Source organism: Mastigoproctus giganteus, chromosome 14 (genome assembly GCF_048544385.1).
Source record: "Mastigoproctus giganteus isolate SK-2022 chromosome 14, ASM4854438v1, whole genome shotgun sequence".
Classification (NCBI taxonomy): Eukaryota; Metazoa; Arthropoda; class Arachnida; order Uropygi; family Thelyphonidae; genus Mastigoproctus; species Mastigoproctus giganteus.
In genome coordinates this window covers 31,073,729-31,100,089 of record NC_143588.1, presented here as the reverse complement: position 1 = coordinate 31,100,089, position 26,361 = coordinate 31,073,729, and the positions used below count along the sequence as shown (strand labels likewise).

The window sequence follows — 26,361 nt, the reverse complement described above, 5'->3', positions numbered from 1 at the left end:
GGACCGCTTTAACTAATATATATCAATATTTCAAGATGACAGACATCCACTAAATGAACAATTACAAAGAAATTCATCCCTGAAGTAACGTTCGCGTTCCAAAAAGCCCCAAGCTGGTTTTCCCTGGCCTGTACATAACGTACCTCCTTACAGGATATGGGTCGAAACAAGAAAAATTAACGTCTCTGGTCATCACAGATGATCCACGCTGCCACTGTGGTACTGACGAATCTTGGCACTATATAATGTATGACTGTCCTGATTATGAAGACTTGAGATCTATTCTGATCACAAAGATTACTAATTTGCCAAAGAACCAAGAACATATACTAATTCATACCCATGACAATTTTAAATACATCACCACTTTTGCACAGGATGTCTTCAACAGACGAAGAACATTAAGGAGCCTATTAAACCACCAAGACCAATAACTTGAGACAGATTCTGGACACCCCTCTCCAGTAGCATCAACCGCCAACCTCCTCCCCTACTTTGTCTAATTCGCAGTGTGCACCGCACACAATTTATCAATTAATAACGTCTAAATTTAAACCGCGCTTACATAAACCTCTCTTGGCCTTTTATATTCTAGTGTTAACCCTCTCTTTTTTTTTTTTTTTTTTTTTTTTCACATAGGCCCTTGCCACTGAAATCTTCGGAAACTAGGTGGCAGGGCCTGCCAGAGTACAAAATAAAATCTACTAGGTATCTGACCTGCCTCCCCGGGGCCAAGTGTTGTAACGGTGGGTCCCAACGGCTAAATGGTCAGAACAACGGCACACAACATATCCTTCCATTCCCCCCACACTTTTAAATCTCTGGCCTTCACAGATTTCTGTGCTACACAAACAGAGTATACAATGCGGAGATGGGGTAAACCCCTAGTGCCATCAGACAACTAACACAATTTGCACTTGTTCCAAGATGACAACTGTCTGGTTCACAGAATTTTACTGTTTTAAACTGAAAGCGGGAATGGTGGGGGTATTTAAATTGGCCAGCCACATCACCAGATTTAAATACTACAAAGAACGTATGGGGCCAACTTTTACTGAAAGTGAAAACACACCATTATCCACGAAACTTGAACGAATTACAGATCAGTTGTTTTCATAATGACCTAATACTGTTTACGGGGTACAGTTGAAACCCTACCAAAGAGTTACTTTATTAAGCGAACAATTACAAAGGTGACTTAGCCAGGTGGGCAGGGGCAGCAGTGCGTAGCACACGCTTCTTGATTAGACCGGGGTTCGAGCCCGTCACCACCAAATACGGAGGATGCGGAAAGGTCAGGGAAAGACCACCGCATATTCCCGGAGCAATATAGCCTTAGTTGCTAATGCTCCTAAAAACCAAATAACAACAACAAAGGTGACTAATTTTTGTCCTATAGTACGTGACACTAGCAACATAACGTGCAATCTAGTTATTGGCCAATTTCAAACAACTCTATCAAGTGCATTTACTGTATATGGACCTGGTCTGTGAAGGATTAAATTTCATTGTTTTCTCATAAACAGCTTTTGCCATGTATATTTGGGAGAAAACTGGGTGTATTAGGAAGGCTGATGTTAAAATATAAAGAATTAGAATTTGATGCAAAAACTTTGTGACAGTGTTATTAACTGAATCGCAAGCTGGCCTAAGAAGACAGAGGACTGCCATATACACTGGTGTTCAGAGAAAGTGCATCACCTAGGAATTTCACATTTCGAACCCTTTTTCGTAATGGTATGTTACATTAATGACTAGAATCACAAATAGAAATATAAACAAAAGATATTTATTAATAGTTAAGGCAAAGCTAAGTAATATTTGACAGGTGCTCTCAAAATATTCCAAAATGAGCATTTTAAACCTTTATACAACAGTTTTGATAAGCACGACAATTATGGCTGAAATTTTATCAGAAGCCCTCATTTGCTTCACTTTATCATTTTAAATGGAAAACAAAATGACAAGTTCACCAGCGCAAACTAATATTTAGTTTAACTGCATCTGGCCCTGGTGACAGCAGCACACCGTCGAGCATTGACAAGATCAATTTCTGAAGATAATCAACTGACAGTTCGTGGTTCCAAACACGAATTATGACTTCCTGAAGTTCACGAAAGTTCTTTGGTTTCTTTCTGGCAACTGCAGATTCCACACGATGCCAACAGTTCTCGATAGGATTCAGGTCCGGGCTGTTTCCTGGCCAGCTAAGAGTTGTAATGGACCGTTCTTCCAACCATTTTTTTCACCCGTAACAAATGTAAACACATTACTGTCGAACCTCTAATGCAGAAATGAAGCTAAAATAACTACAAAAGTGCCTATTTACACTTTTCGCCCGATGACAAGGAGCAGAGTCGTCCTGAAAGATGCAGTTACTTGGCAGGTTGAAATAGTCTGTAATGGTTGGCAGCAATTTGCCTTTAATATAGCCAGGTATCCATTGACATTTACGGAACCTTTTATAAACTGCAGGTGACCTACTCCGCGATACGAAATGCGCCCCCATATCATTTGGCTGGTAGGGAATTTTACTGTAGACACCATACAGTCTGGATGGTATTCTTCACCACGTCTACGGCGGAGAATCGTTTGTCTCCCATCAGAGCCATGCAGGTTGAATTTCTTCTCATCCGAGAAAATAACTGACTTCCATTGCTTATTTGACATGCTCCTTACATCAAATTAATCGGGCCTTTTCCATTTTTTGTGTGAGGTCCACTACTAGCTACAAGTCCAATTTTTAAAGAGGCGTCTTCTGACTGTTACTGCACTTGCTACCATTCCTGTACGTTCTTCCCATTCTCTTTTCAGCTCAGACGAAGAAGCTTTACGGTTTTTAGGGCATAAGCACTTCAAAATGCGGTCCTATTTTGGCGTAGAGACTCGTTTGCGTCCGGTTCCTTTTTTCCTATCAGCAGAACCAGTATTCTTGAGTTTGTAGAGATAAATCTACTCACTGTCGACTGATTACAAGACACTCTACAAGCAATATGACGGGAAGAACATCCTCACGTAAAGCAACAATGGCACTCTTTTTTCATGGCGTCAACTGCACGCAACTCGCCATCCTGATGCAAGCAAGGTGCCTGTAACTCTTGCAGAGCGTGCTTATATAGTTGAAAGTAACAGCGATGCAATATTACGTCATCACCTACGCGTGTCAATCTTATCTGATGCAATCTGTAAGAAATATTGCCATATACTTAAGCTATTCGGACGACAATTACAATTTTAAGGGGTGATTCTTGGAACACCAGGGTAAGTTAGTCTTCAGGGTGAACCAGTGTAACATGTGGGGTCCCCTCCTATTTATAATTACAGTACTTACAACGCGAGAAAGCATTTCGTTTTCAAACTTAATACCTGGCAAAGTCAAAATACTCTAATAAGCTTGACGCAGAAACAATTTTGCCTAATATCCCTATCCTATCGAATTGAATTTAAACAAAAATCCATAATCACATTACTTTTAATTAAATATATATTTTTAACTGTTTCAAGAATTATATTTTAATATTACTATGTACTTAATGTGACGTATTAGCTCACAATTTGGAAGCGGAAATGATTTTTCTCTCTCTAATATAAAAATATTTCATGTACTGTACTGTACGTTGCTTTTCTTTCGATGTAGGCGAAAATTCTGAATGTTTCAGCACAACTTTCCAGTTGCACTGAAGCATTACAAACTCGATTGACTATTTCACAGAATACATAACATATAAGATTTAATACATTAATTTGAATAGAACTGGTAGAAAACTGACAATATCGTTACGGAGTATCTGAAAAGCCATTCTCCTATGCTCCAAGTTTTTTTTTTTTTTTCCTGATGAAGAACGTACAGGATATAAGTAAAATAAAACGCGCCTAGACCTATCTTAAATTACACAATTGAGTAAGGAGGTACTAGGTCAGCCCAAATCCTGATTTTATTCCGGTTGAACACCTTTGGGATGTTTGGAGAAGCAACTGAAGTCAAACCCAGGGTTGTTGTGCAGGAATTTGCAGTCCCCGAAGCAAGAAAATAAATTGTGTCGCCCGAGGGAGTCATCTTAAATTGGCCCACGCTACGGCTGCGACCGGACCTAGTGCTCACCTGACACTTTGTTAATGAATCACTGTCATTGAACAATGAGTGCTGCCACAAAACTCCACTGCTGCAGTTGGTACGTGGCGGTTACCGTAAATATTAAACTTTGCTTTCCCGAGCCCACTCTCTTTCTCTGAGGAATCCAATTAATGTTGGCGGTATTATGCATGCACATAGAACTCAACGCATCCATCGTGATTATACTTTGTCCAGATATTGCGAGTTACTTTAAATTCTGATACATTACTAATTTATTAAAAAACAGAACTACAAATCGTTAGTAATAACACTAAAAGAAGCGCAATCGTTTATCATGGCTGCTTTCAGTGCTAACGCTGTCGTGCCATTTATTTCCTAGACAGCCGGAACAAAGGACGAAAGCTGCAGTCACAGTTGACGTTGCATTGGACCTTACCAAACGTCCTGGGCTAATGACGTCAGGAACGCTGGGCCCGCCTACAATCCGACGAACATTAGCTGTGGCAACATCTATAAAACTTACTGGTCGCCTAGTGCCACGCTTATTCTAAAGATTCGTTTAGTTATGTCAGTTCATCGTTACGCTACGTTATGGTTATGTGAAGTTGGTTATTTATAGGTGTACACTGTATTATACCACAAGGTAAATAAGTTATTGTGTACGGTTGAGGTTCGACTAAGTATACGACAGTTCGTTTCTGAAGAAGGCACAAACGGACTTTTCCACGTTGTTCGGTTTAGTGCAGAAGCGCTATGTGTAAAACAACGACATGCTGTAACATTCCGTGCTTGGAAGATGTCGATGTATTGACGGCACTGAAACAGTTATCTGCCCTTAAAATGAAATTCCAAAGTAGTCAATATCTATCGGTAAGTTTGTATTCAAGTTTATTTTTCGTTCTTTTGTCGTTACAAAAAGTCACGATAAGGAAATGTCGGCCCTAGTTCACACGCGGAATAAATCGATATTTTAATACCACAGAAAAGGTCTTGCTACGTTCATCCAAAAGAATTGGGTATTTGAATTCATAATAGATAGATAAAAGATACCGTGAATTTCTGTTCATACTGTGTACAGTCGAATTAGGGAGGTTTATAACTTCATCGTAACTGTTCCATTGCAGCCGATATCAGCGCAACAATGGTCCGTGTTTTCTTTGTGGCAGCGCACAGGCTCGATCTTGCTACATGCGTGCCGCTACCAGCATACGTTTTATGTACAGTATTATTGAAATCGGCGCTGCTATCGAGAGATAAATTTTTCGGGAGAAAAGTTTTCAAGCGAGATGAGAGGGATAAATTGTGTGCGAATAAGGGAAATTAAAAAAAAATTTTTTCTGTTTATATTCCGGGACGACCACATGGTCAGAGAAATTACATTTCTATATACCATGAAGACAATAACCGCATCTTTTTTTTTTTTTTTTTTTTTACTCATGTTCAGAGCATTGTTTACTATCGCTATAAAAATAGTTTTTTAAAAAATTATTTAATAATATTAAGAAAAAGTTAGGTAAAAATGACTATTATATAAAAGTGGTAGTCTATCTTACATGAATTTTTCGGAAGGCATTGGTACATGATCGGTACTCATGTATAACCAATAACTAGTGATATACACGTTTAGAAGTGAATGAAAAGAAACAATGACATCGGCCAGCGAGATTAACTGAATCTCAACCTAACTGAGATTAAAGAGTGTTTAGAAAAGCATGGAGAGTTGATATCGTAACAAATTCAGCTGGTTTCATCTCAAGAAGGCTTCACATAGCCGATATACTGTTACTTGGGCCGAATTTTTTAAGATTTTTTTGTGTTTAAAAATATCCAGCGAACTTTAACAACCACTTAAAATTAGGAGTATTCTATTAAGTATATATATATATATATATATATATATTAAAAGAAAACAGCCGAAAAACTATAAGTCAGGCTTACGAGTACCTAATCACTTAGTGTACCAAAAAAAAAAAAAAAAGTTACTACTTCCCTATCAAATTCTTAATCATTAAAAGGGAATAACTGGAAACGTACGGCTATCAAGTGCGTATATACATTTCAAATCAATATACATATGAGATATACATTTGAGGCAACCAGACAGGAAGGATATGCATAATGATCGAGGTCAACGGACCCTATGGATGAAGTTTTAAAGTATACTTTTATCACCTTGGCCTAATAAATTCAGGTCGCAGAGCGACATTTGGCAGAGTGAATTGTGGTAATTAGTTACCAAGTTCCCGGATGCTACCGATGACGTCCTCTGCCCGAAGGACCTTATTTTCAGTCTCGTTAGAACACTAATAATACGATGCAAACTTTAAAACTTACTTCTGAATCTAACCTTTATTATATTATTTTCACGTAGCTTTGGTCTCAATAATAATACTGTATATAATTAACACTGAAGTTTAGCATTAGCTCAAAACAGCAATTACAGGGCGGTATAGCCATACATGTAAAAATTATCAAATTGCATTTTTACCCAAGTCCATCCCACTGACACTTTATCTAGCAACGAAGGCAGATGGAAATGTTTTTGTAATTACTTCGTTACGATATTAATCATTACTACTTCTCTTCTGAAACAGTTTTGGCGAAATATTCGCCACGGGCATTCTAGTGGCTTAACATCAAAGAGGCTGGTTGTTTATAGTTTTGGGTGCATCAACAACTTAGGTCATATTGTGTAAATACTAATACTTACGGTCGAGACAAGCGATGGCTAACCTTTTCCGCTCTGCATGCCAGGCGAAACAAAAATTTGGGAGCAATAAAAAAAAAAAAAAAAAAAAGGCTGTTACAATACTTGAACGTTTCTAATGAGAACTTCGTTGCTGTACAGTTCGACATACAGTTACTCCAGATTTAGCGGATAGACTGCAAAACAAATATGTCTGAAAAATTTTTTATTTATAAAAAAAGCTCCTTTTTATTAAGTAAACTATGGGTGGCGGCGCGGGTGGGAGATATATTTTACGTATGCGCGTGCTGCTCGTGCCATTTGTTTGCCAACCCTGGTCCAGTTAAACGTATTTGAAGAAAATGTCACAGTTACTGTAATTTTATTTTCTAGCAATCTTTCTGATAGCGAATACGTTTTCACTGTCATCCTCAACACACACATACTAGTTTAATTCCCCAAGACCTATATTGTTATAAATGTGTTTTTCATATACAGTATATGTACTCCCACAACCGTAGGAGTTCAGAAGTTTACAAATACAGTGTTTTATATCTGTTAAACAGTGTTCGCTGTTATAAAGGTCCAGGTATATAAATGTTTGGCTTCGCTTGAAAAGTTCTGTAGCTAGGTACAACAGCAACAGAATTCCTCAACTCTGAATTAGTCAAGCAGGATTTCTGTTAGCCTAGTTGACCAGCCAAGCAAAAATAATTATATACAGGGAAGGGAGTAATTGTTACTCTCACACCACTAATAACAGCACACCTTGCTTTGTTTCACAGATTACCTACATTCTTCTGTCACTATGTAGATCCATTGTGTTCAGTATAACAGTATTTTCTTTTATATTTTCAAGTGTGTTTTTAAAGATATTTCAGCGACATACTTCTGCTGCTGATGAGACGTTATCAAATGTGGACAATTCTTGCTCAGTTGGTAATATCTGCTTGAGAGTGATGGTAAAGAGTGTTCTTTGCAACAGCTGTATCTATTTGTTATTAATGTTTGGTTTATGACAAGGATTTAGCAATTGTTAGCTTTTGCACACAAGGGCCCCTTGTTAAATGCAAATTTGAAATAATGTCATTTCATACCTACATACCAAATCTTACAATCCACATTTTTTTATATATATGCTGTTCAGTTCAGTCTCCTAAAAACAAAAGAACACAACAATTACTGTAACTATGGATCATGGGGGGGGCCCTATTAGGCATTGCAGACAGGGGGGATTTGTTTACACGTGCATTCTCAAAGTAAACAAATTCCAACCATCACAAATTCCAACTATATACAGTATGGTATTGTGTGTGGATGTGTCATTGCCTCTCTGTACGTTGTATTTTTGATTATATATTTTTCTGGGTGTATTTTTTCTTTAAGCTGCAAAGGTTTATAAAAGTTTAATTAACTGATAAAATTTTTTTTGTTAAATTTTAGTCTGATGCATTAATTTGCTTTCATCATCATCTCATGGCCTGTATAAATAATAAAAGTTTATCAGAATAGCCAATCAGATGCAGAGAAACTTAAGCTTTTGCTTTATTTGCCAAAACACAAAAATCTCCCTTTCCCGTCAGGCTCTCATACAGCACCCTTGCCAGTAAGTACCCACCAAACTGTCACTGAACTTCTCCAAGCTCATAAAGGGCCTTATATACTCTCAATCATTTAAAATAAAATAAATAAATTTTCTGTTTATACTCCGGGACGACCAAACGGTCAGAGGAGTTCACAAGACAGAGAGAATACAAGAAACAGCACCGTATTCAGTAGTCACGGGCTTGAACCCCGGTCACTCAAGGCACGTGTACTTATGCACCCGCGCGCCTGACCACTAGGCTACGGCGGCCTCTATAAATAATAAATTTTCTGTTTATACTCCGGGACGACCAAACGATCAGAGGAGTTCACAGGATAAACAGAATACAAGAAACAGCACCGTATTCAATAGTCACAGGCTTGAACCCCGGTCACTCAAGGCACGTGTACTTATGCACCCGCGCGCCTGACCACTAGGCTACGGCGGCCTCTATAAATAATAAATTTTCTGTTTATACTCCGGGACGACCAAACGGTCAGAGGAGTTCACAGGATAAACAGAATACAAGAAACAGCACCGTATTCAATAGTCACAGGCTTGAACCCCGGTCACTCAAGGCACGTGTACTTATGCACCCGCGCGCCTGACCACTAGGCTACGGCGGCCTCTATAAATAATAAATTTTCTGTTTATACTCCGGGACGACCAAACGGTCAGAGGAGTTCACAGGATAAACAGAATACAAGAAACAGCACCGTATTCAATAGTCACAGGCTTGAACCCCGGTCACTCAAGGCACGTGTACTTATGCACCCGCGCGCCTGACCACTAGGCTACGGCGGCCTTTAGTCATTTGTCATAAAGAAATGTTACAGACAAAAATACACAATTATCAATAGATATAGAGGCTGACAGTTTAAAATTAAGGTGGATATTGGAAGTATACAAAGGAGGGCTTACCCCATATCTATTTTATTGACTATTCGTTTTTAACTTAGATAAAACCTCCAGGAAATAACTTAGGCAAAGTTTTAACCCTAAATATGCCTTAAATTCTAATGCTGATAATTAAATAATTTTGCTAAATAATTCCATTTAAAAATAACCCTTTTACATATTCATATTGAAAATATGCTATTTATTGAGGCACATATAATTAAAAATAAGACGCTTTTTTATACAAAATATTCTATAAAAACTTTTTATGATCATATGGAGATGGTTTAATTTGTGTGGAGTGCCAAAATCCTACTTAAAAAAAAAATAATAAAAACCCTTCTATTTTCATGTCCTTCATATCAGTAGAGTGCAGGGGCTGGCACTCTATTACACTTGTGCCAAAGGTAATACCATAAACACTACAAGATGATTCATTTAATTATCCCAGCAAGGTATTCCACATGAGAGTAACCACAAACACAGACAGTTGACTGTATTTAAAGCAAGGCTCTGTAAAGACATTTTACCCTCCCCAACCCAGATATACCCATTTTTGTAAAATAACAGCAGGTAGATTCCTTACACAACCTCCAACTCCCTAATTTCAGAAATTTGCTACTCACTAATTGTGGCTCCTGCTGGAGATTACTAGATCAGAGTGAATACAGCATATAAGCATATCCATAAGTGTAAATGTGGCACTACCCCCTGAAAGTATTGTGGTATAGTGGTTTCACCACACATCATTCATTTGGAGAAATCTGGGTCAAATTCTGTCAGTGACAGATGGAATCCTGCAGGCATCTTTAACTGAGGATATGGTTAGCTGATTTCAGACAAAGGATGTAAGCCCCCCACATTGTTCCTGTTTTTTTCAGCATGCACTAACATGTAAACTGGCTCACAAATATATACACTATACAGACAAAATATACACAGCTTGTCTATTAATACAGTACTATGAGAACTGGTTCATTATAACCATTGCAGTCAATGTGCCAAGAAGCCTCTAAAATACCCACACTGGCCAAAAAAAACATGAACCTTTATTCAGTATCAAATGCGGCCACCTTTGTTTCAAATAACATCAAGCGTGCAATTCAGCACAGAGTGTTTTAATTAAATTGTAACTATTCTTCCAGCAAATATCACACAGCTGCAACAAAGTTGAAGTAAGAAGATTTCATTGGGATTCAGATGTTATTTGCCACACACTAGGTATCCTATTTTTCCCATACAGACCTACTTACAGTACAATGGCTTCACTCTTGAAGTATTGTTTTTCTGCCACATTTACACCTTTGAGATGTGGAAGAAACCACTTACTTTCCAGTCATTGCATACCTTTGAGAAACAAGTTATGTCTTTCATTTCTTGAATTGCGGCTCCTGCTAAAAGTGCACCCACAATTCAAAGTCTGATAGATACATTTCCTCCATTCCGGCAGAAGTCGAACAGCATGTGCAGTCTTTATATTCAATGAGGCAACACATTATCACTCCACGTCACAGTTTTCTTTACATCTGTTTGCATTTGTGTATGAATGTCTTAATACAAAAGCTTGTATTTTTTTTTGCTGGTAGTGTGTATAACTTCAATTTTTTTAAGGAATCTAAAGTTATTAAATAATAATATGCATATGAACTAAGAATTTTTTTTATTATAGGCTGCAAGGAATACTGGAAGCAAAACAGAATTAGCACCTGTGCTTCACCCCAGACAAGATGCTACTGTAGACAAACAGCTCAGCAAAAGGAAAGCCCATTTTGCTAAATATGCTTTCAGCAATTGCTATAGAAGGAAAGAAGTCGGTGTTTCTCAAAGAGAAAAACCATTACGGTCTTCAAGTGGCGACCTCAAAGGTTCAGACAAAATTATCTCTGATGATCTCACACTCTTACAACTCTTGGCTTTGGTAAGTTGGTTTGTGAAAATAGATGGTTATTTATTACTCATTAATTAAGGTTATAACTGACAGGATATGGAATAGCCGTTAAAAATAAAGTAACTGAATTTTTAAATGTTTGCAGATGATTAATTTGCATACAATTATAATTTTAACTTTCTGTTTTATAGAATGCACTTGAACTTACTGCACCAGCGAGTGATGTCCTTCTGAAAAACAGAATAAACAGCTGGATTCAGTTATCAGGACATGAAGGTAAGACACTAAATAGTATTTCATAATTATGTTTATTAATAGTAAAGACTAACTGTTTTTTTTTACAATGGATTACAAAGTATAAAAAAAAAAAATTCTACCATTTCTTTACATGAATTATAATAATTATAAAAGGTTTAAGAGTGTGTTTTTCTTAATTTTTTTTATTTGTTCATAGTTACTGGAATATTGTGGAGGGGTATTAAATACACAATAGCATACCAAGGATCTGGAATGGGGGATAAATCCATGTGTAGGAGTATAACAGTTAAAAACCATTACAAATTTATTTATTTTTTTGAGAGAGATGTGTTCAACCCTCTTTCCCCACCAGCTATGCTACTGTGTTTAGTTGTATGAATTATTGATTTCAGTAAGAGAGGGAATTAAAGACATTTTTTTAAATTTAAATTTTTTGTATTTGTTAGCATACACTGTTATATCCAATAGAAGATTACATGGAGAATTTACTTTTACAGGTTCATTTGCTCCTGCAGGTCCAGGAACTGTTTGGAAGAAACGCAATTCAGACTTAACCGAGGTCACTGCATATAAAGCACTTATGAAAGACATCATAGTGGATATGGTGCCGCAGTTTTATAGAGATGTTGAATATAGTGGAGAACGTATCCTTTTTTACAGTTGTATACTGTTGACAAATAATGTTATGTATAATGAGGGGGGAAATAGCCTATTGTTATATTAGAAATATTCAATTTCTTACTGACTAATTTTTTAATAAGCAATCGAGTAAATTTTTAATTTACTAAAGTAATTAATCAGAAAATATTATAATGTAGTTCACTTGAGCTGGTGCCTCCCAAAAACACAGAAATAATTACCATGTGCAATTTTTTTTTTTTTTAAATCTTTGTTACTTAAAGTTGTACATGTGCAAAAAATTTAGGGTAAGACAGAAGTCACATCTGTCATATGGATTAACCTGAATATAGTAATATCTTGAAATAGAATGTATGCTAGTGGTGTTTTCCTTGACCTAGTCTTTCCAGACTTCATTGAGATGCAAGATTTACTGTATAACTTCCACAATCCTGCCATCATGGACATCAAAATGGGAACAAGGTGGGTTACTCATTATTAAACTGGTTTTGATGTTTCTTTTATGTATTCCCAATAACTTCAAACTGAAGTGTTTAAACAAATTTTGTTTGTAACTAATTTTTTAAACTGAATTACTGTTGTAATTAGTGATATTTGTTTCGATATTCAGTAAGACAGTTGTAACTACCACCTTTTTGAATAGCCATTCATTAAACTAGTAAAAAGAACTTAGAATATAGTGCTAAGCTCCAGACTATTCTTTAATGGGGAAAGGAGCAAAAACTTTTCTAGTTAATAGATCTGAAATTCAATCTTGACTTTTATTTCACACAGCAAAATTGAAGGAAAAACTCCTTTTCCCTTATTCTTAACTCCAACAATACTAAATTCTATACAACAGCAGTTTAATGCTAGAATAGCCTCTAATTTTTCTTGGAATAAATACCACACCTGTAACTTCCTAAGTGTCTAAAAAGATTGCTTTTTCTCTTGTGAACCCGGCATGGTTTTTTTTTTTTTTTTTTTTATTATTTTGGTTAACTTATATTAACCTTGTAGAAAATAAGTGTGTGCATGCACATGTGCGCACACACTACAACACTTTGTCTTTTTCTCTAAGATATCTGCACAGATTTTACCTGTACACTAAGAAATGAAATTCCTCTGTAATTGCATAGTTATATATTAGTATAGTTAATTTCTTACTCCAGTCTTATGGCACTCCATACTTGATATTTTCTATGGGCTCTACCTCAGTAATAGAGAAATGGTTAAATATTAGTGGGAAAAAAAAAAAAAAAGCTCAAAACTTATGATAGATATTATAGTTTGCAATAATTAAACTTCAACAATTAACAGTTATAACAATATTTGCAGGTACTGTGAACAAGTTTCAAGTGCCTGAGAACAGGTAGGTGTTTCGAACTGGGGTGAGAAGGTTACTATTTTCACCCAGTTCAGGACAATTGCCTGTTCCTGACACTTGAAAATATAACATTTGCAGTACCTGAACGTGTTGTTATAATTTTTTTAACTGCTAATGAAAAGTGTAATGTATAGTCTCGTCTCAGACTATTTTATTGTTTTACTTGCTGTTGAACATTGGCTCTCTCTCACTCACACAGTAGTTAAAGAAGATTCTACACATTTAGTTATCAAGTTTTACAGAAATTTTCCCAATAAATTCTTTTTACAAAGGAAAGCAGAGACATTCAGATGTTTTGTAGTTAAAAGTAGTGCTCATTATGCCTGATTTTTGCCCCAAATATAACCATTTAAAATAGCATACCATTAAAAATACAACCTATATAATAATTTTATCCAAGTAGTTTATTTTTAAAATAATTTTTATTAATATTCTTACCTTTTAGGACTTTTCTTGAAGATGAAGTTCAAAATAACAAAGGAAGAGCTGATTTATATCAGAAAATGATGAAAGTTGATCCAAATGCTCCTACTGAGAATGAGAAAGAGGCTGGTGCCATTACTAAGCTCCGCTACATGCAGGTAATTTCTAAGGAACTGTCATTATTCTTGTAGTACTTTTTATTTTTAGTAAAAAATAACATTTTATTACTCTAATTCTAAAAACAAAGAAAAGTAAACTGGGACACAGATAGGAAAACAGTTCTTAAAACTGATTTTGCTCATGTTTTTTATGGTAGAAAGAAAACAAAGCGACAGCAAATAGTATTTATTTATTTGTATTCCTTTATAGGGGGATTTTTAAATAAATTTTTCTCTGACAACTCACCTTAAGTTTCAAGCATATCATTACATAAGAAAAATGTATTGCTATTTTGATAAACATTACATAAAAATTGTCACCCATCCATCTGCCTCATCAACATACAAGTAGCCTCAGAAGTCCAGGGCCACTTCCAGCTTTTCAGGCCACTTGTCATAATAAAATAAATGAAAATATATTGAAAAAAAAAATAGAGAATACAGAAAAATACAAAGGTGAGAACATCCAAATGTATTCTTTTATTTAACAAATGCCTTAGTATTTTTCTATGTAAATACACTAATTACTTGAACAAAAATCTATTAGAAAAAATTGAGTCCTCCTTTGAGCTTGAGGTCCAGGCCTGAGTGTCTCCTCACTGCCCCTTGCATACAAGTGTATACTTAAGTGACAAAGGGTATAATATATCTTATATGAAAATATTAGATTTACTTGAGAGTAACTGTTTATGTTGAAGAGGCAGATGGATGATGGGCAATCTTTATATTTATCTTTTTAATAAAATATTACATATGCTAGAGGAATGTTTTAAGCAGTTTTTTGCTTAAAACATTTAATAGAAAATTTAATAGAAAAATTTTAATTTATTTGGTGATTTCAAATTAATAGTTTTCTGTATATTTTCAGTTTAGAGAAACAATGAGTTCTACTTCACAATTAGGATTTAGGATAGAAGGATTTAAGGTAAGCTTTCATCCCCTTCATTTGTTTTTTATTAGTTGAAGAATTGTAAGAACGATATATATGTTATTTCTCTAAGAATCACTATTAAAAAAGAATCTTTTAAGTAGATTTCGCTGTCCTGAAAAATTAGATTTCAGAAATTCCAGTAGTGTGCATTCATGTATACCTTACTCCAACAAAAATATTACTAAACAGTTTGGCAACAAGAGTTGAAATGAGAGGTTCAATGTTTAGTTAAATCTCCCAGTTCTCCCCATTACATGTTTACAAAATGGAAACACCTTACCAAACCAAATCAATTAATAAAAATAATAAATAAATTTCTGTTTATATTTGAGATGAAAGTTAAAATTTTTTATAAGAAATTTATTTCAAAATTAGCCAGCAATGACTGAAGTTAATATGTATTGAATACCACATTAAGATTTTCTCAGGATTAAATTCTGAAAGTTTCCATAACTGGCTCAAGCGAGATGAAATTTAGCAATTATTACAAATAAGATTGGAGTTATCTAAAACTAATATGTTAATTAAATGAATAAATACATGAAAATAAATGTTTGTGTATTTATTTGTTAATTAGCAGGCGAAGGAAAAGAAAGCCAACAGGAGAACCACGGGAAACTTCAGGAAAACTTACTGGACAAAATTGTTTCCCACTACCATAGTTTCACACTGCATTCTCAGTAAACAGATAGTGCGTGTTATTGGTAATGGCAGTAGAAGCCTATAATGATGAAATGATTAGTTTTTTTTCACATTATTTCAGCTTATTGAAGTTCATGAGTGTAATGCCTTTGTGGCTGAAATTTACTTAAGGGTACACCCTCCAGAGTGCCTTCCTTAGGGTGTTTATCCCCCTTCCCACTGTTTTAACCCAATAGCAAAACGACTTATACTGCCAGTACCGATAACATGCACCATCTGTTTGCCAAGAATGCAGTGAGAAACTGCGGTAGTGGGAAACGATTTTGCCTGGTAAGTTTTCCCGTGGTTCTCGTGTTGGCTTTCTTTACCTTAGCCAATTAGCATATTAAATATTATTAAAATTACTTAGAGGCAACCTAAACAAACAAATTAACACACCTCAATTTAAGAAGTAAAAGGCTTACATAAACAAGATAACTGCTATATGAATACAACTGGGAAGAATGTGAAGGAACTAATAGAAATGGGCCACCCACCTTATGAGATGAGAAAGACTGCAGTCCAGGTGATTTACAGTTGACAGCAAGTTTCTAAACCAATAGCAAACATGCAGATGGCCAAGCTTGATTATGATGTCTGCAAATTACATGAAAAAGATAGATGTTCAGAGTGATCATCACTGACTGTTGACTCACTAATATGGATGCTGAGTTAGTGCCTCCAAATAGTGAATGTGGATTTAAGATGGTTAAAATTAAACAAATGGATATGGAGTTTACATTTTTAACTTGTTCTGCATTTGTTATAGCAAATTCCAGAGCCCAGTTAAATTTACCATAACAGTAAAACTTTCCAAAATCTTGTTTGAAAGATGAATTAAATGTCTTCTTTTCTCTGTATGCTATTTTTTTTTTTTTGAACGTTTATAAAAAGACCACCATGTAGATTATGAAATTCAATATTCATATACAAATCTCTATTTATAGCAACCTACAAAATTTTTTAACAGTTATGATTTGTGATATGAGTACATATTTATCTTTTATCAAATGGACCAGCAAGTTTGATATAACTCAAAATTATATATATATTTTTTTCTGCAGCCAGAAGGTAAATCTCCCACAAAGGATTTGAAACTGGTTAAGTTGAGAGAAGAAGTTTTAAATACAATTAAGCAGTTCTTGAATGGTCATGAAAATATGTATGTTCAGTTGCTTGATCGCTTAAAACAGCTAAGAGTCAAATTGGAAGAATCAAAGTTCTTCAAATATCATGAGGTATGTATTGTGGATTAAGTTCATATAATCATTTTATAAATTTAGAATGAGGGTAGCTTTTTTGGCTATAATTAGGAAACTAAGTTTATGTGATAAGTAGAGATCCCTTACTTTTAATTTTTCAGTAACAACAAAATTTTCAATTTACTGTTTTCTAATGCATAACAAGATTAGAAATTGAAAGAGAAGAAATTATTTTCAATAACCACTCCTATAAAATGGATTTTCTTATAAATTGATCAAATGCTATATTATTTTGATAATACAAAATAAACTATTTATGCATATTTATAGAAGTCACAGAAATACATTACGGGCTACATAAACAACTTTCCATGATGATCAATGTTCCGAGTTATTTTTGACTAAAAAACAAACAACGCCAGTAATATAAGGTTGTGATGTGAGCCTATAGGCCTTTTTTAAAAAACTAGATTTTATTGGTCTGCCCTGAGCTGTAATTATATGCATAGTTCATGGTAATGCTATGAACTATGCAATTCATATCCAGTAGATATGAATAAAGCTTTCTTGCAGTGTTATCTTGATGGCTTTTTTTCCCTGTAACATGCCAGTAGTTTTCCTGTGGGATTTTATTCTGAGGTTTTCCTGGCCTTGCAAATCATTGGAGATGATTCTTCACTGATAAAGATAAATTTGGTACAAAATAATCATTAATATACCGGAAACTGCATAAAATGATTGTGTAAGTTGCCTCATATCTATCAAAAGGTAGAATTATGATGAAAATTTTGTTTCCTAAAAGCAGTCTCTGATAAGAGGCAGAAGTCTATTTATTTTAGACTTTTTTTGTAGCTACCATTAACAGTACCATTTACAAGGTGTATTCTGCATACTCCTTTGCTTGTTCTGCATATCCAATTGAGTGAGTGCAATAAGGCTGTCTCAATGAATGGCATTGTTTTTGAATTTTCCTAAATTCTAAATTTGTTAGTTAATGCAAGATCCTTAGAGCAGTCAACATTAACTTTTATTTGCATACAAAGAATTGTTTACAATTGTTTGACGTTGGTTTTATAATACATCAGCATCTCAGGCCACATTGCACTAGTGTGTTAAGTCTATAGAAATATGTGCTCACAGACCGATCTACATGTTGTGCAAGCTAAAAAAATTCAACTCATAGGAAAAAACCACTCTTTGTTCCTGAAAAAGAAATGTCTATTGTTTTAATGGCGAACCATGAAAATACTCACAGATTGGTAGATAACCACCAATTGCTTCTTCAACATAAATTTTAGAAAAAGCACATTTCAATTATTGATTTATTCGCACTTTAGTAACACAACCAGTATTACTAAAGCATAAAGGTGTCTGCTATTATTTGATAGCATTCAATAATCCTTTACAGTATTTTAATCTTAAATGCATTTAAACTTATTAGTATTATTCTGTTTTTAAAAATCAAATTGTATTATGTAGGTTATTGGCAGCAGTCTACTTATGATTCATGATGGCAGAAAAGCTGGAGTTTGGATGATTGACTTTGCTAAAACTGTTCCTCTTTCTAGTGGAGTAAATATTGATCACAGAAGCCAGTGGCACAATGGAAATCACGAAGATGGATATTTATATGGGCTGGATAATCTTATTTCGGTAAGTTTACTAAAGAAAAATTACATTTTTTAAATTAGTCAAATACTCACCTTGGAATTAGAACTGACACAATGATTTTTGAAAATGTTTATTTCTGCTTTGAAATTATTGTATGTAGTATAGCATTTTGAATCCTCCTTCCTTTTTTGTAACTTTTTCTCATTATGATAAGCACATGACTAGTAAGGGGTCTTATTGTTAATCCATGTAAATTTGGTGCAGAAATAAATTTAAAAAATTTTGTGGTGTCAGCTTTTTTCTATTCCAGAGAATGAGCATCAATTCTTACAATGATCCTTTGAAGATGTATATATAAAAATAAGTACCATAACTAGTTTTGAATAAAGCTCAATTCTAAGTTAACTTTTTTTTTTTTTTTTTAATACAGTAAGAAAGAAATGTTTTATCTAAACAAATTGACATGTCAACTGAAATAATAAGGAATACTATTTAGGGGAACTTTGCTCTTAGGGATGAAATAATTTCATTGATATGTAAACAAATGTTCAATTTCTGAGAAAATCAGCACCTAACTTCATCTCATCTGTATTTATCTAAATATTTGTTTTTAAATGCACAGTTTAATAATATGCTGATTTTTACTTATCAGGTGTACGAAGACTTGGGAAAGCTGTTGAATCCAGATAGAGGGCTCTGACAGAGAGAAATTGATTTTTCAGTTCCTATATTCATTTTAGTCATCCTTAAAAGGACCAATGGAAGAAATTATAGAATATCCCAACAGGACTTGTGTTGTGGTACTCTCTCCAGAAGAAAATTCCAGTTTGTAGATACCTTAAAGCCTATTAAAAATAAAGGCAGAGTGACACTTTATCAAATGTGCACTTACTGTGACATTAAACAATATACAGTATCTTGATGCAGAAGTTCTGTATATTTATTAATTTATTTAAAGTAATGAAAATCAAATAACTGTAACATTTGTCAATGCATAGTTTCCTGCTGTGGGAACACAATGTAAGTTATTGTATTATAAAAAAAGGGAGGTTTTTAAATCTCACCTGCTATGTACATATAATTTATTATTATTTTCTGTTAATAAAATACATTCACTGAATCGTAGAATGATTTTTATTGAAATGTATAAAGAATTAGGGTTAACCAAATATGATAGAATTACACTATTCATATCCCGTAACAAGTTAAAATGCTACACAATAATTGCAGTATGGAAAAGTCTGTTACATCAGCCATCACTTTATAATTGCAATATTGATAATTTCACTTCACACTGCTCAGATGACTTGCACAGTTTCTCCTTAGTGTTAAAGGCTTTTTGCTGTAATGACTGCTGCAGAGTACCCATTCAGTTTATCAGCTGTGTTATATAAGACTTTCCACATCAATTACGAAAGGGTCTGATCCAATTTGTTCCTTGTTTTTTTTTTTTTTTTTTTTTTGTTCATATGTGAAAAACTTATTTCCATTCTTTGCCCTTTTTGCCAGTGATTTCTCATAATCAGGCTTTGCCAGCCTAACCTTTGCTGTGGTACTATAACAGATCCACTTATAGCGATATTGGCTTTAGTACTTTTCATCACTCTGTAACTTAACCATGTCATCTTTTTCGGCTCTATTCAACTGGCCAGCTCATACATCAATTTCAACATCTTCATTATGCCATGTTTTCTTGAGTATATTAAGACAATAACAGAATAAAAATTAAGAAACTACACATGATTTCTGTGTCTACTCCTATAATGCTGTTCTACAGTTCTCTTGTGTTTGTCCTCCCTGTGTTATTTGTCTAGTTAATAGCAGCCAGGCCTTAAAATTGTCATGTCTCCTTTCTGCTAAAACCTATTCCTTTGCTTTTACAATCACAACCACCTCTCTGCCATCATAACTTTAAGAACGCTGATGTCAGCTCTATGTTGCCATCTGATTTATGATAATCAGGGATAGAATATTCCTTTCCCTAACGTGCTGATACAGATAATCTATTCAATATAAAAATTTGGTCCCCCAAAGTGAGTTTCCCCTTCCACTAGTTCCAATCAATAAAGGCAACTTGAAACTATCATAACAAAGCATTCACACACTAATCAGTTTGAATTGATGGAGAGATTCTTTGCATACCCAAGAATACTCAACAGTATTCCAGCCTGCAGCATACCTCCACTTTCAACTTTGCTTCCTCACACCATAAACATGTGCTGGCAGGCTTAAGTTGAGAAGCTTTTGTATTGCTCAGGCATGACAAAATTTGGGGGGGGGGAGATCCTGCTTCTGATAAGCAAAACCCCCAACCTTTTTACCTACCCTAAGTACAATATACATTCCATAATGAAATTTATCTCCTATTTGATTATGGAATGAACATAAAAATACAAAATCTGTCTAAATAACTAATGTACTATAATTCAGGAGTACTATCAATAAATGAGTGCATTTTTAATTCCTGGTTAGGACAACTAAACAGTAACATTAAAAGGCTAACAGAAACCCAGACTGATTTTGTATTGTTTACAAATCGGAGACACCCTTTAAGCTTATTTCCTTAAGAATACAGAAACATGCTTAGATGTGCCAAAGGAAGATCATTCCAATTGCAAAATCCAATGATTTTGCAGCTTCATACAAGAATTCTTGAAATATGTGCAGGCATTACTTCAACTCAGATAAACACATACCTATACTAGTCCTATCCTTTTTTGATAAAAGGATAAGTAGGGTGAACATACTTTTTCTAAGATTGTCCTGATTTTGTGTATAATGTCATGGTGTCCTTAAAGAGTGCAAGGGTGTTATATGCTTATTTGCTCATGCATCACTTACAGCAGGTCTCAAAGTATGCAAACTCAGAATTTGCGACCCTACTCATATATGACTTCCCCCCCCCCCCCCCCCCCCCCCAAAATCATACATGTTTCTTACTTGTAGTTATGGCTTGTCTGTTTTATGATGGTGGTCAGCAAAGCATGGGAGGGGAAATGAAGGAATGAAAGGGGAAGTTGACAAATGGCAAATGTGTAGCCATAAGAATTCCATATTTAAACTAGATACCTTATCTAATTTAAATAAGGACAATAAAGTGTCTTTAGCCCAAACACAAGCTCACCTAAAGGTACATCTAGCTGAGTGGTCAGAAGCAAGAGTGCAGTCATACATGTTCTTTGAGTGGACTGATTCAAGCCTGTGTGACTACTGCCTATGGTTAACAATTATATTCATGCTTTATTGTAAACTCTTCTGACCTAGTGGTTGTATTGGAGTATAACAAAGAACATTCTTCATGAGGATGGACTTGCTTTGATTGTATCTTATTTAAAATTTACAAATAAAGTTTATATGCACACATTCATGGTTTACAAGAGTCCAACCTAGTGTTACTACGGTACAAGAGTTTTCTATAGTGGAACCCTAACTTATGCAGGATAATAGGAACCTTACCCTTGCATACTTTGTGACCCTACTGTTTTCAATATAACTATAGGTATAGTGAGGTAGATATATTGTAAATATATCTGCATAGCCATCACATCATCTTTCTTGGTGGTAGATATGCTGTGTATATATACTACCAATAAAGATGATGGTTGTTCCAACTGCTGGTGCTTTTAATAGGCTATTTAGATGGAATATAAGGATTTACTAATATAGTAAACTCCCATCATAACACAACTACTTATAGCACTATCTTGCATTTTTAATGCTCTTATTCTGGTCCCACAGTGCATCTGTGGGACCAGAATAGCAAAGCACCATACAGTTTTTAATGGTTCCAGTACCTCCGGCTTAAATGTTTTTCCACATATTTTTTTTAAAGGTCCAAATAAAGGATTAAACCTGGATATAACCCTCCTCCCTCTTGATTTTTGGATTTGGGAAAGGGATGATAGACTAAATTCTATAAATTGTTAATTGTGCAGTTTGTTTACTCCACAGAAATTGTTCCTGGTGCAGGTGACATTTATTTATTATTTAACTAAATTACTTTTTATATTATTCAATATTATTTATCTGGCGTAGCCAGGTGGGCAGGAGCAGCAGTGCGTAGAACATGCTTCTTGATTAGACCAGGGTTTGAGCCAGTGAGCCACCAAATATGGAGGATGCGGAAAGGTCAGGGAATGACCACCGCATATCCCCGGAGCAATATGGCCTTAGTTGCTAATGCTCCTAAAAACCAAATAACAACAACATTATTTATCTGCTTTCCTTGCCTTGCTGATACAGAAATTAAATTTTTTTGTGTGTATGTGAAATTTTAAATTTCATTAATGACAAAGCATTATTATGTTAATACTGCCTTTATTATGTTTATATAGTAATAAACAAATACGTTTAGTTTAAATAAAATCTATTTAAGAGATTAAGTATGCAGGTTTTTAACTCTATAATCACTGCCTTATGGAAAAGTGGGAAAAAAAAGTAAAATATCATTATTATCCATCAAAAATTGATGAAAAAATGAAAAGCCTTCCATTTAATGCACTTTGGGGCCATTCTCTTTGAGAGTGGCAGAGAAAGAGATTACTGTGTAGCAACCCTGTGTTGCTATATTCATTAGTGCTTATTGTCTTTCCTATAAATTGTATAGTTTTTGATGCACTGCTGGCTTCAGGCATGTCTCTTGTAGACAGACAGGCAGGCAGGCCATACTCAGTTTGGAAAAAATAGATGTCATGAATATTTTTATTTTTGTGTAAACCTTGGAAGTTAAAACACATACATATGTCCATTATTTTATCTTATTTGAATTGTCAGTTTGCTTTTCTCTCTCCCTATCTCTAGGAACTATAGTTTTCCAGTGTTTCTTTCCTCTAAAAAAAACTTAGAACATGATTGTTGTTTGTTATTTGGATTTTAGGAGCATTAGCAACTAAGGCCATATTGCTCCGGGATATGCGGTGGTCATTCCCTGACCTGTCCGCATCCTCCGTATTTGGTGGTGACAGGCTCGAACCCCGGTCTAATCAAGAAGCGTGTGCTATGCACTGCTGCTCCTTCCCACCTGGCCTTAGAACATGAAATCTGTTTATTTTCTGTTTTTGATTTCCATTTGATCTTCTGAGTTGGGTTCTGCTTTTAATGTTTTCTCTCTCTACCATCAATTAGAGGGGAACAGTCTTATTTGGGATCATGATGGTTGTGTTAATTTCTTGTTCTTGTTCAAAACCCAACAGGAGGATTCTTTTGGTGGAAATGATTTTTCTTTTTGTGTTTTGGTTGAACGGCTTTTGCAGATAATTAGAACATAACATGGTTTGCCTATGCTGGCTGGTTGTACTATTTTCTGGGGTTGATAAATTGTATACCATTCAGTTTTGTATTTTTAAGTTTCCTTTTCTGTTTTCCAAATTTCACACAATAAGAAGAAATCTGTATTGCTTCCCTTAGAGTTAGAACCTTTGGATTGTGCAGCATGACAGTGTATTCTTCACTGTCATGCTGCACAATCCAAGCGTGTGCTATGCACTGCTGCTCCTTCCCACCTGGCCTTAGAACATGAAATCTGTTTATTTTCTGTTTTTGATTTCCATTTGATCTTCTGAGTTGGGTTCTGCTTTTAATGTTTTCTCTCTCTACCATCAATTAGAGGGGAACAGTCTTATTTGGGATCATGATGGTTGTGTTAATTTCTTGTTCAAAACCCAACAGGAGGATTCTTTTGGTGGAAATGATTTTTCTTTTTGTGTTTTGGTTGAACAGCTTTTGCAGATAATTAGAACATAACATGGTTTGCCTATGCTGGCTGGTTGTACTATTTTCTGGGGTTGATAAATTGTATACCATTCAGTTTTGTATTTTTAAGTTTCCTTTTCTGTTTTCCAAATTTCACACAATAAGAAGAAATCTGTATTGCTTCCCTTAGAGTTAGAACCTTTGGATTGTGCAGCATGACAGTGTATTCTTCACTGTCATGCTCTTTTGAGACATATAGTACAAGCTGTGAACAAATGTTACCAGCAACCTTCCTTGTCAGGTTGCTGGTATGGATTCTGGCATTGTCAGACTGAAGGAAAAATTTTCCTTTCTTCTCTGGCCTCACTCTCAATATGTTTCCACATAGCAAGCAGAACTGATTGTGTCCCCATTACAGGAAATCCATAAGGATAATGCCTATCTTGTCTCCCAGAAAACAGAACATTTTTCCCATGGATGACCAAACCCACTTATAACAGCTTATTGAGTTGGGTATGTAAGGTCAGTTCAAATATCCAGCTTTAATAGTTGCTGGTGGTTGTGGTGAGTTCAAAGTTGGTATGAGATTGTATTTTGATATTTCTTTCCTTCTGTATCAAAATATGTTTTCATCACAAGTGCTCCCTATTCTTTTAGTCTGTTGTGAATTTTCTCCTCTGTAATGTTTAGTAGATCCCATGTGACATATTCGAATTGCACTGGGGGTTAGTTACTGGTACCTTTCCAAAGTCTCTGGTTCGCAGTAAATTTTCCATCAGTGTAGAATTTGTTGCTTCAACTAAAATATCTTCCAACCTGAGATGTCTAGATGTGTGGAGTTACTACTATTCCTTTTATGTCTTTCTGAATGAATAATGGGGCTACTATTCCTATAATTTACTGATTAATATAGCATGAGGGTCACTCAATTTTTATTGAATACCATTGTATATGCCAATTTAAACTGTGTTTACATATTTCAAGTCTTTTTTAAATATGTGCATTTATTTTTACCCTTATTCAGCACACTTTATATATATTTTCTTCACTGCTGAACCACAGTATGCTCCTCTCTTATAAGAAGTTACTGCCAGCTTCCCAAGAGCAACTTCTTGATGGCTGCAATGACGATGTTACTATCATCAACAGTGTTTCCCACAAAGACAATCCTTCATAGGACCAAACAGGTGAAAGTTTGATGGCAAAAGGTCATGGGGTTGGGGGGGGGTTATAAATTTGTGACAGAACAGTCAATCTGAATTTCACATTAGCCTTCCTTGTCAGGTTGCTGGTATGGATTCTGGCATTGTCAGACTGAAGGAAAATTTTCCTTTCTTCTCTGGCCTCACTCTCAATATGTTTCCACATAGCAAGCAGAACTGATTGTGTCCCCATTACAGGAAATCCATAAGGATAATGCCTATCTTGTCTCCCAGAAAACAGAACATTTTTCCCATGGATGACCAAACCCAGAATTTTTTTGTTAACAGAAAATCAGTTTGTCACCACTGTAGACTGTTGCTTTGACTCCAGTTCATAGTGGAAGTGGAGATAGTCTTTTACAGAATAAGCTACTAGCATAAAGTTTTCAATGGAAAACACAAAATATAGCAAAAGTTGCAGATTTATATTTCAACAAGGGTATTTAAAAGTTTATAAAGTTATAAACTCTTAAATATCCTTGTTAAAAGTGTACACACACCTGTAACACGTCATCAACTTTCCTGGGCATGCCTCTCCAGCAACAGAAGCTGAAACTGTTAACTATGGGTTAAATTAAATTACTCAGAATGATGAATAAAATATTTGCTTGAAACTCAGGGCACTATACAATAGTTATTTTGAGTCTTACTAGTCCCTCATCAGCCGATGGGCAGCCACAATTTGATGTGCATGATCTGTGAATAATGTATCAAATTCGAGTGAGTAGCCCTAGGAAGTGTATGGAAGAGAAACTGATGATGTTAGCAGAAAAATGCCAAAAGTTTGCATTCATCAACGAAGGAACCAAAGATGGAAAATGAATGTAGAGATGCATGGTTTCCTAAATAAAGTCTTTTCAAACAGCATCAAGGTGTTGTATGACTAATGCAAAGAATTAATTTAGTGTTATATTGCAAATAAACAGCACTTTTTCTAAATGACTATATAATGTTATTTGTTCATAACACATTGCCATTCCACCCCAATTGCCATGTTACAACAATCATTTGAAAGTAATACCTCTATTTATTTTTTATTTTATTTTTTTTGATACCACTGCAGGCATG

General features: G+C 35.0%; 1 protein-coding gene across 2 annotated transcripts in view; it reads left to right on the top strand.

The window, feature by feature from the left end:
* Positions 1-19,335, top strand: part of LOC150075049 (inositol-trisphosphate 3-kinase homolog) — a 104,101-nt gene extending 84,766 nt beyond the window's left edge. Inside the window, exons 1-10 of one of the 2 annotated variants that reach the window (XM_090389161.1) lie at positions 4,574-4,945; positions 10,913-11,161; positions 11,323-11,407; positions 11,887-12,033; positions 12,418-12,490; positions 13,840-13,975; positions 14,844-14,900; positions 16,652-16,825; positions 18,269-18,442; positions 19,053-19,335. In XM_090389161.1, coding sequence (XP_090245287.1) covers positions 4,829-4,945; positions 10,913-11,161; positions 11,323-11,407; positions 11,887-12,033; positions 12,418-12,490; positions 13,840-13,975; positions 14,844-14,900; positions 16,652-16,825; positions 18,269-18,442; positions 19,053-19,100 — 1,260 coding nt within the window. In that variant the 5' untranslated portion in view covers positions 4,574-4,828 and the 3' untranslated portion in view covers positions 19,101-19,335. Of the gene's footprint in view, positions 1-4,573; positions 4,946-10,912; positions 11,162-11,322; positions 11,408-11,886; positions 12,034-12,417; positions 12,491-13,839; positions 13,976-14,843; positions 14,901-16,651; positions 16,826-18,268; positions 18,443-19,052 lie in introns of those variants that run through there. The other variant, XM_090389163.1, reaches the window with a different exon arrangement.
* The last annotated feature ends 7,026 nt before the right edge of the window (positions 19,336-26,361 follow it).